At 43.5% G+C, this 17,537-nt stretch overlaps 1 protein-coding gene across 1 annotated transcript in view; it reads right to left on the bottom strand.

The window, feature by feature from the left end:
- The window catches only part of plxna2 (plexin A2), a 274,068-nt gene that overhangs the window by 128,672 nt on the left and 127,859 nt on the right, over positions 1-17,537 (bottom strand). The window contains exon 5 of the mRNA XM_033629173.2: positions 2,269-2,369. Within this exon, the coding sequence (XP_033485064.1) occupies positions 2,269-2,369 (101 nt within the window). The remainder of the gene's footprint in view (positions 1-2,268; positions 2,370-17,537) is intronic.

The following is a 17,537-nucleotide window of genomic DNA, read 5'->3' on the forward strand; positions in this document are numbered from 1 at the left end:
ATAGCTACACACACACACACACACACACACACACACACGCACACAAACAAAAGAAGAAACTAAATAAATCGGCGCCAATAGTTAACAATGTAACATTTAACCTCATCCATTTTCACAAAACAAGGCTCAGGAGAATAAAGATGGCGCTGGCAGTGGGCTTTAACTGCCACAAAATAATACTATATCAATATAAAAGAGAGTGACTTTCCTCACTGCCTAGGACAAATATTATTTGCCTCAAAATAAGATATTATCAACAGGCCTAAATAAAATATATAAGAGACAAGCCTTCCTAACACCATGAGATGATGATGGACTTAAAAGAAAAAAACACCTTTAAATAGCATTTGATGACATTTGATGATCCAAATACACTAACCCAAACTCACTTGGGTCACTCGCTGACCTAGCCATGGCTCTGTGGTAGATGCGTTGATTTAATTTTACGTGTTTATTATGTTACTTTGCTTTGTTGTAACGTGTTAAAATCAACAGCGGTCAAGATGTATTTAAAAAAATCTGTTTCCGTCAGTGTTTCTTTCCTTCTCGATACGCCAACTTTTCCACCTCTGTCAAGTATAGAGATGTATTTTACTTTTTTCTTAATTTAATTTGTTGCATTTACCCTCCAATTAAAAATGCACATAGGAGTTCACATGAGCAGCAGCAAGAGCAGCCAAACTATTCTTCCTTTAACTTTTATTCCTCTCTGCAGTAACTCAGCCAGCGCTGACAGGGGTCCTGCCACGCTCATTGCAGGGTCAGGACAGAGAAAGGGGTATTAGGGCCAGAGACAGGTGGCACGAGGGTCCGCTGCGCTCAGAGAACAGATGGCTGATCTGACGTGAATCGGGGTGCTGACCTTTTCTCCCCACGGTACAGTACAGCAGTCCACACAAGTGTTTGTGCATGTACACAAAAATCGAACCCACGTGCATGCACGCATGCACGCACACGCTCAGACACAAGTCCCCCACACACACATAATCGAGAAGGCATTTGCACGCCAAACAGCTGTTCCCTCCTCACAGCTGCTTTCCCCATCACAGCTTAAAAAAACCAATCACCTTTTAGCATCAGCACGTCTTAAATGCTGCGGATTTGAATTCCTCCTAACCTGAATTATTCCATTCCCTACCACACCTACACAAAAGCATATGATTAACAGCCTAGCACGGAGGCTAATGTTGTGGTAAATGATCCCTGTGTGAAGGCACGCAGACTGCAGAGAATACAGAGCTTTAGCCAGCCCCTCCCGCACCTCTGCAGGCACATGCTGAATTACCTTGTCGCTAGGCAATTATTTGTCCTGTCCCAGCTTTGGAGTGATGTAAATTACTTTAAGTGCACTTTGCAGGGGCCGCCATCACGATAATGATGATTGCGGCGGGGCTCTGACACACACAAATATTCAGCTATACCTTTAGAGAGAGGGGCTGCATTTAGGAGGGGCTGTAAGTGGGGAATTCAAGACATAGCAGCGAAGAAGAAGCCCAGACTGATGAGAGTATATGTGTACTTAAGAAACAAAGAGGGAGAGATGGAGACAGAGCAGAGTGTCTTTCGGCTTCTTTAGCTGTGACTTGCATTCATCTTGTGTCCCGAATATACCCTCTCCACCATTTCATCTAAGCACTGTCAGTTCCATTCACAGATGAATATCATGATGAATGACTCGTACCCAAAATACAATAAATATACAAGCTTTTTCGGGCTCTTTTATTTATTTTTATATTTGCTTTTCTTCCTGTCTGGCTTTCAACAAGTAACTTCTGTTGCAGTGACGACTCAGCTCCAGCAGGTGTCACTCATGGCTTCTGTGCAGCTGCTGTTGTTACAGTGGGAGGTAAATACCTTCTAACATGCATGGACAACAAATGTAGTCATGCTTCAGCAGATGTCCATTTAACACGGACAGCCACAGCAAATTGCACATATGATAGTTCTGTGCAGGAGAGCTGGTAAAATAATGAGTCTCTCTGGTCTGCTTTCCAAATTCCAGTGAGTCATACAGCGACTGAATGGTGTCATTTCCTGTTAATATCAAGTCATGTCAGAGCAGGGCAGCAGTCACGATGAGGCTGAGGCAGGTAGCTCCAAACCAGCAGAGGCGCAACTATCTGTTTCCAGACAGTCTCTTGTCCTCAAACTCTATCTGATATGAGACAAACGTCTTCGTGCAGGGAAACGGAAGGTCATTTTTGAAGATGTCCGACAGAATCTATGAGTAAAGTATCCGCAAACTGATGACGATTGAGGAATACTCACATGTTATGCAGGACACACCAACCGCAGTGTGGGTCCCCCGAGCTCAAACACTCTCCACAGGTCCCGTACTGCTCACATGACTCGATGGGAACTTGGGTGACCTGAAAGCACATGAAAGGGTCAAGGTCAGAGAGCAGTATGACACACATCCACCACAGAAATAGCCAGATGGGGAAACTGAAAATCTTGGGTTAGTACACCAAAACCAAAGTCATGACTGAATTTTAGGAATTTGCTTATGCTGTTGAAGCATACAGGCTAATTAAAGCGATACATTTAACATTTAGAGTTCCACAACAATCCTGTTTTAATGTGTGTGTGTATCTGTTTATGTGTTAGGTGATTCATTATTTGGTTGTCTGGTTGTCTGGTTGTCCTTTTCCTTAAAAAGACAAATACACAGCTTTAATTTAAAGGGGAACGTTGATTGTATAGAACAAAACATTTTCTAGGAACAAGCCTTCTTCAGATTATAAAACACAGTATGTGAGAGCGGTGCTGTATCATCAAAAACAGAGACAACAGCCAAGAAAAGAACATCTATTGTTCTACCTTTAAGTAAGTCTTATATATTTTTGTATAAAGGAACACTTCAACCATGACCATTAAGTCATGCTGTGTTAGCTTGTAAAGAAAAGTTTGTTTTTCTCACATTCTTCCACAGAAAATGGCAGAAATACGCATTGATTGATTAATTGGGGGCTGTATTTAACAACAACAATACTATATCAAAACATCTGTATCTGTACAAAGTCTCACACAACTCGTGCTGTAAAGTCCAAGTCTCATTTATCCACCCCATAAACATGCATTTTTGCTGAAACCTTAGTATTTAAAACTGAGCTTAAAGTGAATTTATCTATTCTCTCTTCAAAGCCAGACTCAAATACTAATCTTTTTTAGTACTGTAGACATTCAAAATCCAAAAGTCAAAAATATGGATGTATTATTTTAAGTTAGCTACCTCACCAGGTACCTCTAGTTTCAGTTAGTTCTAGTTACCATGGTTAAAATGTAGAAGTCGTGTGATTGGACAACAAAAACGTGACGCAAATTCCATTAGCTCAGTTCTACACTCGCAACTTTTAGCCTTGTGTTTGAACAATTTTCAAGGGAAAACCCCACAAATTTGACGCTAACCCTGCTCCGAAGCAGCGCTAGCCAGCCCTAGACTAAAGTGGCTGTTAGCCATCTTTGGAATATAAGAGGATTGTGCCAGTGTTAAAGCTTTTTTTAGCCCCAGGCTAACAGCTCTCATAGTCTGTGTTCACACTATGAGTGACACAGCAACAGCGTGACCAACTACATTATTGCTGAGTCGCTGTGTAAGTGTTGCTCAAGCGCTTGCTAACATAGGCTCGTACCATTGTCACGGTCTGCTACTTGCCATAAATCTCCTCAACTGAACATCATCTAAAATTTGTATTTAGTCATAAAATATTAGTGCTTTTGATGAATGCCTGAGCCCCATTTTAACATCAAATTTCGATGCCTCATTCATCCCTGTGTGCACCATAATGCACATAAAGCTAGCATAACATCAGCTAACTAAGCTAAGTAACACAGTACCACAGCTAGAAACAAAAACATGATAGGTTATTGCTTCACTACGTCAACTTCAATTTATAGTGCGTCATGCTGGTCAACAGCGAGTGTCTGGGGTCAATTTGTAGCTTCATGTCACTGGCTTCCACTTGAAATGACTTTAACCTGTTGCTTTGTTGCCTGTAGTATGAACACAGCGTTAGCTAACGGCTAACTAAGCTGGGGCTAAATGCAGTGTGAAAGGGGCTGAAGGGCTGATAATTTTTTCAAGAGGGTGCCAGTGGCCTCCTCTGGTCACCCCTTGGGAGCGCCACTGCACACATCACAAGATGCACACAAACAAGCCTCTGGGTATGTGTGTGTACTGAAGGAATGCTCATTTAGTCACACAGCACCATATAGAAAACAACAAAACAAACCTCTTGATTCATTGGCAGCATTTAAATATGATAATTCTATGATATTACATGTTATACACATGATCCCTCCCCCGTCAGTATTACAAAACGTTAATGTTTTATGTTGACCCGATGCAGGGGATGATGTGCCTCAACTGTTGGGGTGCACTTGTGCCCCTGTGTGTCAACGTGTGAGATGTCAACTGCACAGGCAACTGTTGCCTTCATCTTAAGCCAGAGAAACAGTGGCGAGCAGGTGGGATCAGTTGGCCGGAGAAAGCTGTTTCTCTGCCATCAATAGGCTCTTGTCTGCGCCGGGGCATCTGTCCACCTGGGCAGAGCCTGTGCAAACACACCTACACATGGAGCAGTAGTGACAGACGCTTTTCTCAAGTCCAACTCCATCACAAAAATGTAAAATGAAAAATAATGAAGAATGACAGGGCAATTTTTCACCAGCCAGTGTCAGTGTCAACTTTATTAGAAAAGAATAACTGCATTAAAAGTAATGAAAAAACACACTGGGGGTACGTTTTTCCCCGAAGCTTGTGCAGAGTTTGACTTTATTAAACAAACAGATGACTGCAGCATAATTGTAAAAGTGAAAAGTAATTATTAATGCTGTACTGTGGGTTGTTTTTTAAAAGTATGAATGAATGGAGAGGAAAATTGGTGTTTCAAAGCTAAACATGTTGAAAGTGTCAACAGCAAAGAATTTGAATAAGCACTTTCAGCGCAGAGCAAACACACTCCACACCCACGGATCCACGCTAATCCACACAGGGCCGTTGGACTACAGTCATTTGAATAAAGAACAAACATCCTTGTGCCTATGTGCTTACGCGATTGACATTAAACTTACACAAACACAGGGTTGAGGATTTACATATGTGAAGACAACACAGTGGAGAAGCACTAAGAGTCAAATCACACATCTCCTCAGCGAGCCAACTACTGAGTGTGTGTCAGCTGAGTTGTTCTGTGATCCACAGGCTGGGACTGTTTTCAGCTGCTACATAACATGCACTCATCCGTCTGTCAGTTATATGTGTGTGTGTGTGTGTGTGTGTGTGTGTGTGTGTTGAATCTAGCTGTGTGTCTGTCTGTCTGCCAGACAAAGTTCTGCTCAGCCACATGGCCCTCAGTCTGTTTGTGCAGAACAGAGGTCTGTGCGATCTGGAGGTCAGTGTGTGTGTGTCTTCGAATGTCCCGTGGGGCTGCCCTGCGGTCACACCTGCATTTCACTGTGTCAGCACACACACTGCAACACCAACTAAGTGCAGCATAATGAACAGGGGCACACAAGAAAAAACAGTCTGAATTCTGTCTGACATAGATTCATTTTCACTCCTGCCTGTCTTTCAAGTTCCTGGCAATCGCCTTGTTGGATAATGACAGCACACTCTGACAGCGTGTGCCCTGTTCGGCTCCAAACCTCAGGCTCAGATCAATGCCTAATAAGTGTCTCCTCTGCAAAATGTGGGGGAGTGAATGAAGGGTGCAAATAACACCTTTTAAGTGTTTCTCGAACCCCCTCGCAAATCGCCCACAACTGGGTGATATTAATTGCTGTTAGCACCATGGGGCTGGAATTAACTGTCAGCTCGGAGGAGATAACAGCTGGCTGTCCATCAAACGTTTTTTCTTTATTACAATATATCAAATTAAAAAAACAGCTGACAGCCAAATTTGTAACGTGTGCCCGCTATTGCACCGCCTCTGAAACGCTGCAGTCTGCAAAACTGTCAGTTACTGTGAAAACTCTGAGCTATATGTTTCAGCCTGTGTTTTTTTTTTTCCTTCTTTGTTTTGTCTTTGCTCCTCGAAAGCTCAATAACTGTCCACCTGTCTGCCCGGTCCCAAACCCTGCGGCAACAGAAAGACGGGGCCCGTCGGGACAAAGAAAGCCATTGACACGGTGGGACGTTGACAGTCCCTGCACTGTGTGGCAGCTCCGCCATGGACACTCCTGTTAGATTAACCCCCTGTCACCTCAACAAACTCTATTTGTGTGTGTGTGTGTCTCGCCTAGCTTCAGGACAAACAGGTGGCATGCTGTAATGAGCTGCAGACGGGGTCACATCAGCAGCAGAAGCTGCGACTGATGACAAACAAGCCCACCAGGAACGAGACTTGGCTGGTGGAAACAGTCGACTCGGTCTGTGTGTGTGCATCTCAAAGTCTCCGAATCCCTCTTAACCCAAAAAAAGCTTTTCAGATCCTTCCCAAAACATGTGCGAGGCTGGTGAAACTTTAGAGTGTAACTTTCACAGAGGCCCGGCTCCATGAAAGGGTTACAGTGTGGAGACAGCTGTCAGCGGGGGGAAAGTCAGGGAGTAGTGGGGGGGAGGCGGGGGTGTCCCTTATGGAGCGGTGTCTAAAGACAGACAGACACAGCCCGCTGTCAGCTGATACACACAAAAAACGTAGGAGGGTAATATGGAAGAAAGGGAGCGAGGTAAACAGGAAAACAAACACCTGAGAGCTGAAAAGGCGCCGAATAAGAAATAAAGTGTGTGTCTGTGTGTGCTGTATATACTGTATGTGTGTGTTTGTGTGTGTGCATTGATGTTTAGACCAGCATGGGCCAGTGGAGGTGAGGGGGAAGGGGTGAGGGGGGGGGATCACAGCAGCTGTTGCCCAGCACACGCTACAGTCACTCAACACAGCAGGGCTGCACAATGAAGCCCCTTCTCCCACTGTGTGTGTGTGTGCATGTGTGTGTGTTTGTAGGCACACACGCACAGCGCCACAACGGATGTGCAGATTGTTGTTCCTGCGTTTTCCAGGCAGACAAAGAAGCGCGCGGTCTGATATTGCCTCCGACTTTTCTCTGCTGCCTGTCTCTTGTTTCCAGAGAACACACTCGCACACACAAGGCTGACCTGAGGTAGACTGAGCGTTGTCGGTGAGAGGTGCCGCGCTCCGGTAAATGAATGCTAATAAAATTCCTGCTTAAGATGACCTTAGCGGGGGGTTATTCAACCAGAGAGGCTACAGTGGAGTTGCATACTGGAGCAGCCTGGGTGACTGACTGACAGCCGCGGGTTAAAACAACAGCTTCCTCTCTTTCAAAGGCTCAGGCTGAATAGGCTTCAGCTCCCATTATTATTGCCGAGCCTTCACTAATGCTGGGCTGTTCTCTGTTACTGAAACCTATAGCTAGGGATTTGGACATTACAGTAGTATTGAAGACTTAGCAGATATTCAACCAGCTTTGTATCTTAACAACGTGGGTAGTATGTGTAAATGAAACATGGTAAACTCCCCTCCATCTTACCAGCGTCCAGATCTCCCTGCTCTTTTCAATTTGATTAAATTTCATTTATGAAGCCCGGTATCACAAATCACAATTTGCCTCAGGAGGCTTTACAGTATTCAATACCCCTCTGTCCTAAGACCCTCACAGCAGATAAGAAAAAACTCGCCCAGAATTTTCCCGCAAAATCTGGTGTATTTTTGCCAGCTCTAGGTCCGTTTGTGCCACAGATACAGACACTACGTTTCCAACAAACACTTTCGGTATGGTACCTTTGGAACCAAAAGTGACCCTTCAGACGTGGTACCTAGACCTTGGCTCCACTGAGCGTTGCCAACGCAAACAGTACCCTTTAATGTCACCCACTGTTCCGTCCAGCACTCACTGTATTTCCTCCTTTATTAGTCTGTCTCTCGTTTATCGTCCACAGAAGGAGGCTATACCGAAATTTTCACAAACAAATAAAACAGGCTGCAGTGAGAGTCTCTCGCCATGGGATATTTAAAAATAGCAGGTTTGTGTATTTAGTCCTTCTCAGGCAAGCTCAGGGGTTTAGTGTTGCCGTAGCTCACAGGAACGACACTGCGTGATGCTTTCTTTTTCTCTGAGTGAGGATTGGGATACATGCAGTTCACATAATCTGGCTGAAGATCCACTTGTTACTAAAAGTGTATGTCATATAAAAACTAAAGCAATGGTCAAAATTGTCACTATGAAATTTAAGGTGTGTTGATGAATTCACGTCGTCAACTCATGCATTGAGTAAGATTACAAGTTAACGTTCCACCTTAAAAGTCGCCGTCAGTCGACCCAGTGAATGAAGTTATTTTTTACTCCAACAACAGCTGCTGCAAGAGGACATCCTTTAATTTTATAGTTGCAATTTACTAATAAATCTCTCCACAGTATGAACAGTGGTTACATGAGCCTCAAAACCAGCCACAACTCAGCCCTGAGCAGAGTGACCGTCCTCTACTGACCAATCAGACTGCAGTGTTCACAGCTCCACCTTTTAGTACCAGATCTGTGTGCTAGGTACCCCAACAGAGGGGGGACCAAACATGGGGACAGTACAGAACAGATCTATTGGTACCATCCACAACTTTTCACAGTGGAAACAGAAAGAAAGCGTACCGAACTAAACTGTACTGCTCGGTGGAGACAAGGCTAAATGGTCCTATGTAGAGCGAACTCGGTGCTCATTATATAAGAAAAACACTTCTTATTCTTATCTTCAGGTGATTACAAACTAATAAAAACAGTTATGAATATTCTACACCATTTCTGCCAATGGATGCCTTTAAATCCTACACACTGGACTGTCAATGTGACCTGACGTGATTTTGTGCAATGAAGTTGTCTAAATTCAACCTGGCACCTCTTGCTGCCATTTGGCGCCACCAACATGACAACTTTCACTGTGTAACTTTCATAAATAATGGATGTAGCTTGTTTTTTTTTTTTTGTTGCAGTTGTGTCGAGAACAACACCTTCAACAACAACAAAAATCAGAGAGGTGATAGTATTGTCACCGAGAGCTAGAGGTGTGGGCATTGCATAATAAAGGTGCTGCTGCCTTCCTAGCATTTAAAGAAAAAAAAAAGGGCCAGAGGATAAAATTCTAACTGCACATATTTTCCAACATTATTTCTGGCCACCTGTGAATTGTGGCTCCATTTCAGCTCCTCTGCCCTGCCGCCCTGAGACCCAGCCACGCTCACAGCACCTCTGTGATGGATGGGGGCACGGGGGCAGGATAGGAACAGAAGACCCAAAAAAAGGAAGACTAAAAAAAAAAAAAAAAAAAAAAAAAAAAGGGATAAAAGGAGGACGGAGCAGAGTGGAAGCGGCCCATTGCTTTGTGTTCTGATGAGACCTAGTCGTTGTGGTGCCAGATGTGCCTCGCCATGCTGAGCGAGAGAGAAAGCGGCAGAAAGAGAAAAAATCCCACCGTCACCAGTAATTCAGAGGAAGCTATTTTGCAAGCTGTTGCCAAGGCAACAGGCCTGGCTCTGACCTCAGGAACACCCCCACATCCACCACCACTCACTCCAACCCTTCCAAACCTTGAGCAGTGCACGGTAAACAGCTGGCACCTCTGGGACTTCCTGCCACCTACACCTCCTTTTAAACATGCACAGACACATACACACACATATACACTAACACGCACACACACACACACACACTGGCGGTTCCCCTACATCCTATCCATTTTTAATGAGAGTTAGCCAGGCTACCACGTCACTGGAATGAGGCACATCGATCATGAACACAATACCCATTCCAGCAGAGAGAGAGGGAAAGCATGGGAGGGGTGTGTGTGTGTGTATCTCTGTGTGTGTGTGCCTTAGCAGGCTTAATGACAAAGGCACAAAAGCAGAGCAAATACTTGCTGCTGAAAGAATAAAAACCAATGAAATCTACATGCCCCCGAGTCTCTCAGTCTCGCAGTGACCCGGCAGCCAGCGTTTCCTGCGTCCGGGCTAACTACACAAGGACGGCTGAGCTGTTTCCCTGACCGGCCACTCTTTAATCTGCTCCAGTAATCCCACTGAGGCTCTTCCTGAGGACGGCAGCCACATCTCCCTCGTCTCTTCCTCGCTCTCTCTCCTCCTTTCTCTGGTCCTTCTTTTTCCTCAACTCACAAAATCCTCCCACTGTACCTTCTAAGACCCAAACAAATCCGCTGTGTAGTGTTGCCACAGAGCCATCTCATCCAGCTTGTTGACATACACCCACAAGGAAGAGCATTCTCTCACAGTAACAAAAACTCAACCCTGTGCTGAAAGCAAAGGCCATCCTTACCCCACTGACTTTGTCTTAGGGCTGCACGATATCGGAGAAAACTTAGACTTCAGTTTTCTTTCTTTCTCACCATAATGTTATCATATTGATTCAATACTTTTCTATCAGTCCAGGATAAAGTCAATAATCTAACATGTCATTTTAATAATGCATGTTGCTAACCCTAAATAAGCTGGCTCCTTTATGTTGCTCCCCGCCTTTTCTTTGCTCATTTTCAGGTTGTGCGTGACTACTAGCGGGGTGTGCTTTGGATGTTTATCAGACACTCTTCTCTTGCAGATTAACATTAGTGTTAACGGTACCATTCCAGCCTCACGGCCCCGAACTGTAGTTGGGAGACCTCTGGTTTCGTGAGGCTAACTCAATTAACTTTAGCCTCATTTGTAATTGGTAACTAGCAGTCCGGCAACTCTGTGGTGAAGAATGTTCGAGAGATGTTGTAATGGGTAATTAGCTGCATCCATTTCTGATTTAGAAATTTCTGTTTGTGATCTGAATCATGATGATCTTATCTAGTATTTCTAGAGTTTTATGATGAAAACAGAAGTTTTTCCATGCGCTTACAGATAATGTTGGGAATAAAGCACAAGCTGAACAGTACAACAATCTTAGTAAATATATTTTCAAGTAAACTATCAAAAGTTAAGTGAGATTTTCTCAGGAAACTAGCTGCTACAGGCAAATGAACCTATACCGTCTAAGGGCTTATTCATGCTCAACGTTAGATAGTTCACACGGACCGACGGAGCCTTCTGTCCAAAATCTTATTTTTTCTTAAGGCCTGTAGATATGAACAAAACAGAGCAGTACCGCCGGAGATTTTAGGGGCAGTGTCGCTTATTTCAGGTGAGACATGACCATAGGAAAGGACAAAGACATTTAAAACAAGAGTTGGGTGGCTACAGCGGGTCTTCAGGTGGGTAATACAGTGAAAAGAATTCTCCATCCACATCTTGCAATGTATTTAATGGCCTCACAGACCACCTCCGTCTACAACAATGCCTCTGTTAAAAGGTATTACGACCTCCTCCACCATCGCCTCTGTTTGTTATTGTGTGAAACTTTTGACTCCTCTCTCTAGTGCCATCTATTGGCTGTATCTATGCCAACATAAAGGACGCATGGATGTATGAGGACATTGAGGTTAACAATGTTTAAAACAATTGTCGTACATAAAGGGGGTATAAATAAGCCCTTACTCTACCTCTACAGAACATGAAAATATATTAGAAAAAGTGAAACTGACGAGCATTTTGGATAGGTGATGTCCAATTTATTCTTCTTCTTTGGCGGAGTTTACCTACATTACTGCCACCTAACCATGGATGTATTTTTTGTAAGTGGCATGCATGGTGGATGATATAGACCTCTGGATTGACCATTGTTGTTCACTTGCTCCCTCAGCACTCCGAGCATCGATCTCACCAAGTTCACTTTGGTTTTCCAGACAAATGGAACAACACTTATCATGGCGGCAGGGATTCCCCCAAGGACGCGTGCCAAGGGGAGGTCAACGAGGGCATGTTGAACAACTAATGAAACGCAGTCTTAGTAATGGAAGATGAGAACTGTGTGAGTTTTCCTTTTGTATTAAGCGTGACGTGTTTAAAGTAATCTGCCTTATCTGACATCAGAAGATTCTCCAATTCAGCTATTGCGTATGTGCACATCACAAATTGTGCAGTCTAACTTTGTTTAACTTGTTTTAGAGGGAAACAAGACTGAAAATGAGAATAAACTACTTTTCCAGGAGTTTTTTATAGCCAGAGTCTAAGGTCACTGAGTGATTCAATCCAATCATCAATATCCATCCCAGGCTTGGCTGGCCCTGAGAAGAGAGGTGAGGGGTTCTGTTGAAGTGTTGTGGCTGGTCCGAGGATAATCAGGCCTTGAGACTCACACCAATTACACCCGGCTTGATTAAGGACAGAGCTGGGGCATGAGCGTGGTTGTTGGGGGTTTGCGAGCGCTGATCCCTCGGAGGCCTTGAGCTGACCGTGCAAAGACACCACAACAGCTGGGAGCTTTGATGACGGCTTAAAACCCACATTCCAAGAGCAAATGTGTAAAAGTAATTAATTACAACCACATGTGTACATAATGGCTGCACATAAACCCTCCCCCCCCCTACTCGTCTTGTGCGTAGAAAAAACTACAACCTTTATCCCCCTGGAGATGTTGCTGTCTGCTGCTCTGCTCTGCTCTTAAAGGCACTGCTTTTAGAATACTTGTTTTTGTTGTTGTTCTTGTTAGAGATGTCAGAGGGCTCACTGACAAGTCGTTTGAGAGAAACAAGTTTTGTATAGAAATACACAATATTGATTTTTCTCTACTGTATAACATTTATTAAAGTCTACAGCACTAATGCAGGATAGGTTCTAGATAAATGGGAGTTGGGAGAATTTAATGGGAGCTACGCTACCATTGTGTGTTAGTACGTTTTCCGAAGGTCAGATCCTTTTATACCGGGTGGTTTTCAGAATAACTGATTTTAAAGTACAGCAGATAGCATTCAGGGTAGATATTATTCATTGATTTTAAGAGGCTCAACCTGGGAGGGAGAAAAGGCTGAGGCAAAATGAAATGATACAACTTGCCTCATCTACAAACAGCCATCTCGCATACTCCAAAAATGATTTGGTGCGAAAATGGGAGCTTTTAACCTTTATCGTCTCTTCCTTATTCCTCTCTGTCTGTTCACCCACACAAAGGGAAAACACACAAAGAGACACACTGATGCACACGTTCATTTTGTTTATTGGATTTGCCCAGAGCTTCGAGATTTGGGTCAATTGAAAACATCAAGACACAGTAGCACCACAAAGGCTGGGTTTAAAGACAGAATGAAATGGGGGTGGGTGGTGGCAGCTATACTAACTCCCTCTGAACTGATACTAGTCTATGGTGCATATCTAGCTATCACTGTTTGATCAAGCAGAACTGCTGTTTCCTCATGCCAAAGAGCATCGGTAGCCCAACAACACACCACATTAGGGTTCTAACCCCCCCCCGTACCCCCATGTACCCCCTCCGTCCTGGGCAGGCCTGCTCCCTGGCAGCTCATCAGAAGTAACAGACTGGTTGGAGACAAAGTGCCAAGCAGGAAAAGGAGGCGAAGAGCAGGTCAGGCGTGTGCCTCCTGACCGCAGATTGAACCCTGAAGCTGAGTGGCCATAATGTGTCAACGCTGACCCGGGGAACGATAACTGTGTAAGTAAAGCGGTAATAATACAGTTCAATGTTTTCTTCATGACATTTCCTCTGATGAACAGTCATTGTTGTGGTGTCTGTGGTGGAATTCACGTGGACTCTGCTGTGGGTGTGTGTCTGTAGGTGGTGCTCGTGTGTTTGTCTGTCCAGTCCTGCTGATCTTTGATGCTCAGGCTAACGTCTAACCTCTTCTTCTGCTTATTTCAAATTATTTACACTTGACTTTGTCTAAAATTCCAGCTGAATAACCACTGTGTGACCAAGAGTAGCTACATTTAATTCACATAAAACTGTGGCAGACTGCATATGATTTCTGGAGGGATGTACTGTATGTGTTGCCCTCAGCCCCATCACAAATATCTGTCTTTGAAGACTCAAATATTCATCTCTTACACCTTAATTTACTGATCAGTTACAGAATATATCACAAGATCTTATGTTTTGCACTAGGGGTGATCCCAAATAGTCAACAATTACATCTCAGGAGCCTGATTTGACTGCTCATCTCTCAGTCCAATCTTTGCACTGGAGGTAAAACGTGGTTATGAAACACAGGATGATTCCTCTGGAGCTACATAGGGGTGCTGAATGTCTGATTTGATATAAAATTGCTTGTTTATCCCAATAAATCAATATATATGACCTATTTTGGTATACATTTATTTATCAAAGCACTTGTATAAGAATGTAACACTAGCACAGCGCTAAGTTTTTTGAAATCAGCAGGGGGTGCATGTAGAGTTCTCTTTAAGAGAGAGTCAGATGTTCTTTTTACAACAATGAAAAGCAAGCAGGCAAAGAAACCAAGTCTTCTTTTAAGTACTATTGAGAATGCCACAGCTACACGTGCACAACATACATACACAACAAACCAACACATTCTCACTCTGACCTCATCACATATCTACGTTTGATAACAGACCTTCCACGTCCAGGTACCACGTGCAAGGTACCCTGGGTGTGTTGGTTGTTGATGCTCTGGGATGCCATGTCAAGTTCTGCCTGTTACATGCATTGTGTTTTTTTTAAAATGCACTTCCGTTTCCACAGGAAATTTACCGCACGTGGGTTTAGGCAACAAAAACTCAAAGAACACGTTTTGGCTTTATAATCTTATGGGATGCGAACACCGCTCTCCCAGGTGAAGGTTTTTTTCTTTGTTGTTGTTGGATTCATCGACTAACTTTCATTCTTGTCCCGCTGCGTTTCCTCCTGACACCACTGTTAAAGTATAATGGCAAACGGCCATGGATCATGCCAACGTTACAGAACGGCTTTTTTTTGTCAGTGTCTGACACTGCAAGTCACTGCCCAAGCACCGAATATCGAGGAGTTCAGAGTAAGACCGGGTTGAACAAACACACTGGATGAAACGGGACCTATTTTGCAAGTATATACACATATAAAAGCCAAGTCCAGAAGGGAAAAAAACAAACAAACAAAAAATAAACATGACTTGACAATCAGTCAACGATAGGCAAAACTTCAGAAATAAAATCAGATTTGAGTGTAAATTCTTTGTCCTATTCTGCACACTATTACACGAGTTGACCACTAGAGATTCCTTGTTGTTTAATTCATCTCAGATAACTCAGCAGTTAGTGCATACAAATTTTCAGAAAGTTGCGTTTGTTCTGAAAATCTTTAACTTCACATTTTAGGACCAACAATGCATTTTAAACAATTCATTGGTGCGCTCTCAGCTCTGGGTGTTAAGTACCCATTTCCCCCTCAGACAGTGCCCCTGTGCAAAAACACAGACAAGAGTCCCTTCTCTCGTGGACATGCATTTGGACACACACCGTATAGAATACACACACACACACGCACACACCACACACGCGCACAAACACAGCATTGAATTTCAGCATGTGTCCTCCAGACTGATGGCCAACTGTATGGATTAAAGACAAAGTGGCGCACTGGGCTATGAGGAAGGTGGAGGAGGGAGATGAGGCTGTCTCCTAATCTCGGTTTAGGTGTGTTTGTGTGTGTGTGTTTAGGCATTACAGACCAGAGGGAGGAGTCACAGGGGGATGTGAGGCAGCGGAGGGAGCACGAGCAAAGAAATAATGGAGTGAGAGAATCGACCAGTGAGGAGGATGAAAAATCCAAACAGTCGATACAGCTAGGAGTGTATCAATTATGTATGGCTTCAATCCTCTTTTTTGGGCAAGGAGAGGAGGGGAATAGGTTAGACCGAAAAGTGGGTGTGTTTGTGTGCGTGCGTGCTTTCAAATGTGTTTTTGTATATATTACAGACCACTGAAGCCCTCGGTGCTGACAGCTTTAACACTCCCAGCACTGTTTAATAACTTACATTAAAAACGATGTTCATAAAAAAACAAGTGTAGCAAGACATCTGAATTTCAGCTACTTCTTTGCTGTCTTTCTCTTTGTCAGTCAATGACTGTGTTTTTCACTCTGAATAATCAACCTTAATGGAGCGCTGTGCCAACTATTAACCTTTTTCGCACAGAAATAACATTCATTTTCTTACGCATGACTTAACAGCTTCTCATAACACCACAATGTCAAGCACAGCTAATGATACCTCCACAGCCTTTACTCCTTTCCACATCTCATATGCACCATCTTACACAAGGTAAAGATGTTAAGATGAATACTGGTGATACGATCTGAAAGTCCATGGCTCCTTCCCTGGCCCTTTCTCTTCTTTCTTTTCCACTTATCTCCACCATCTCCCCCCCTACTCTTTCTCCCCCCCCCTCCTGAACCCACTCTTCTGGGCTCCTGCGTCTGCTCTCCTTCGTGGCTCCCAGTCGAGGTGGCCTCTTTGCTCAGTAATTCAGTCAGGAGGCTAAAAGGAGGAAATTACATCCATGCTGCCTGACCACTTTGAACTCTCAGCCTCCCTCCCTCTCTACCCTGCTTGCTCACTGGCAACTGGTTTAAAGGCCCACACTGACATTTAAGAGACAGAAACAGGGAGCTGTGAAAGCGCCTCAGAGTGTTTGTAAATGTGTATGTGCAAGCATGTGCGCTCATGTGCAAAGACAGCCATAAAAAGTGACACACTGACATACCCCGATGACACATTCGGGTGTAGTATGCTGAAATTAGATTTAACCTTATTTCAGTATCTCAACTTAACTGATGCTACTGGTCTTAATGCTGTAAATGCCACTTTTTTTAGTACTTTAATGTAGATGATTAAAATCAAGGGGCAATCTCTGGGGCTAAAATATGAAGCCAACATGGAAGCACTAAAATCTGCAGGTCCTCTAATGGTGACTTGAGGTTGACTCCAAGAACAAGTCAATCCTTTCAGACCCCCAACTTTACAGAATACCCCTGTTCATGACGAGTGTACTAACTCACCCGTTTAAATGCTATTAAGGCTTAAAGTTATGCATAATTAAGGGCATGGGCGTTTTAGGTGACAGGTGGTTGCCACCCGTTTACAAGTTGCTAGCAAAAGTGACAAAATTGGTTTGGTAATGAAACCACAGTGTAATATAGAGTGTAGGCGTAGCTGTCGCTATTTTACTGTGTTCTCAGTTCATGGTAGTAAACTGCAACATTTTGGTCATGTAAAAAAGTCTTGTTTAGCATTTGGTTGTACTAAAAGACCCTCGAAGGTGTCGAATGTTCATTTTTTCCTGAAAGTACATTCTGTTTCAACAGTTTTAAGCCTGGTTCTTGCTTGCCAAAGTTAGCATTAGCATGATCACATTTAACCATAGCTTGAAATGAATCGTCCTAACCAAGCTAGCAGCTAGTATTAGGGTTAGCTTCACACTCTTGTTTTAGTATGGTCACTTGTGTGTTTTCAGTTCATGGAATTTTACTGTCATGTTTTGGTCATCTAAAAGTCAGATATAGCATTTTATAGTGCTAAAAGACCTTCGAATGAGTCGAATGTTTCCTTTTCCTGGTAAGTACCTTTATTTTACTGGTTTAAGCCTGTTTCTTGCTAGCAAAAATTAGCATTAGCATGATCACAGTTAACCATAGCAAGAGATGAACTTTCCAACTCAAGCTAGCAGCTAGTATTAGGGTTAGCTTCACCCTCTCGTTCATGTATG

This window comes from Epinephelus lanceolatus, chromosome 8 (genome assembly GCF_041903045.1).
Source record: "Epinephelus lanceolatus isolate andai-2023 chromosome 8, ASM4190304v1, whole genome shotgun sequence".
Taxonomy (NCBI): domain Eukaryota; kingdom Metazoa; phylum Chordata; class Actinopteri; order Perciformes; family Serranidae; genus Epinephelus; species Epinephelus lanceolatus.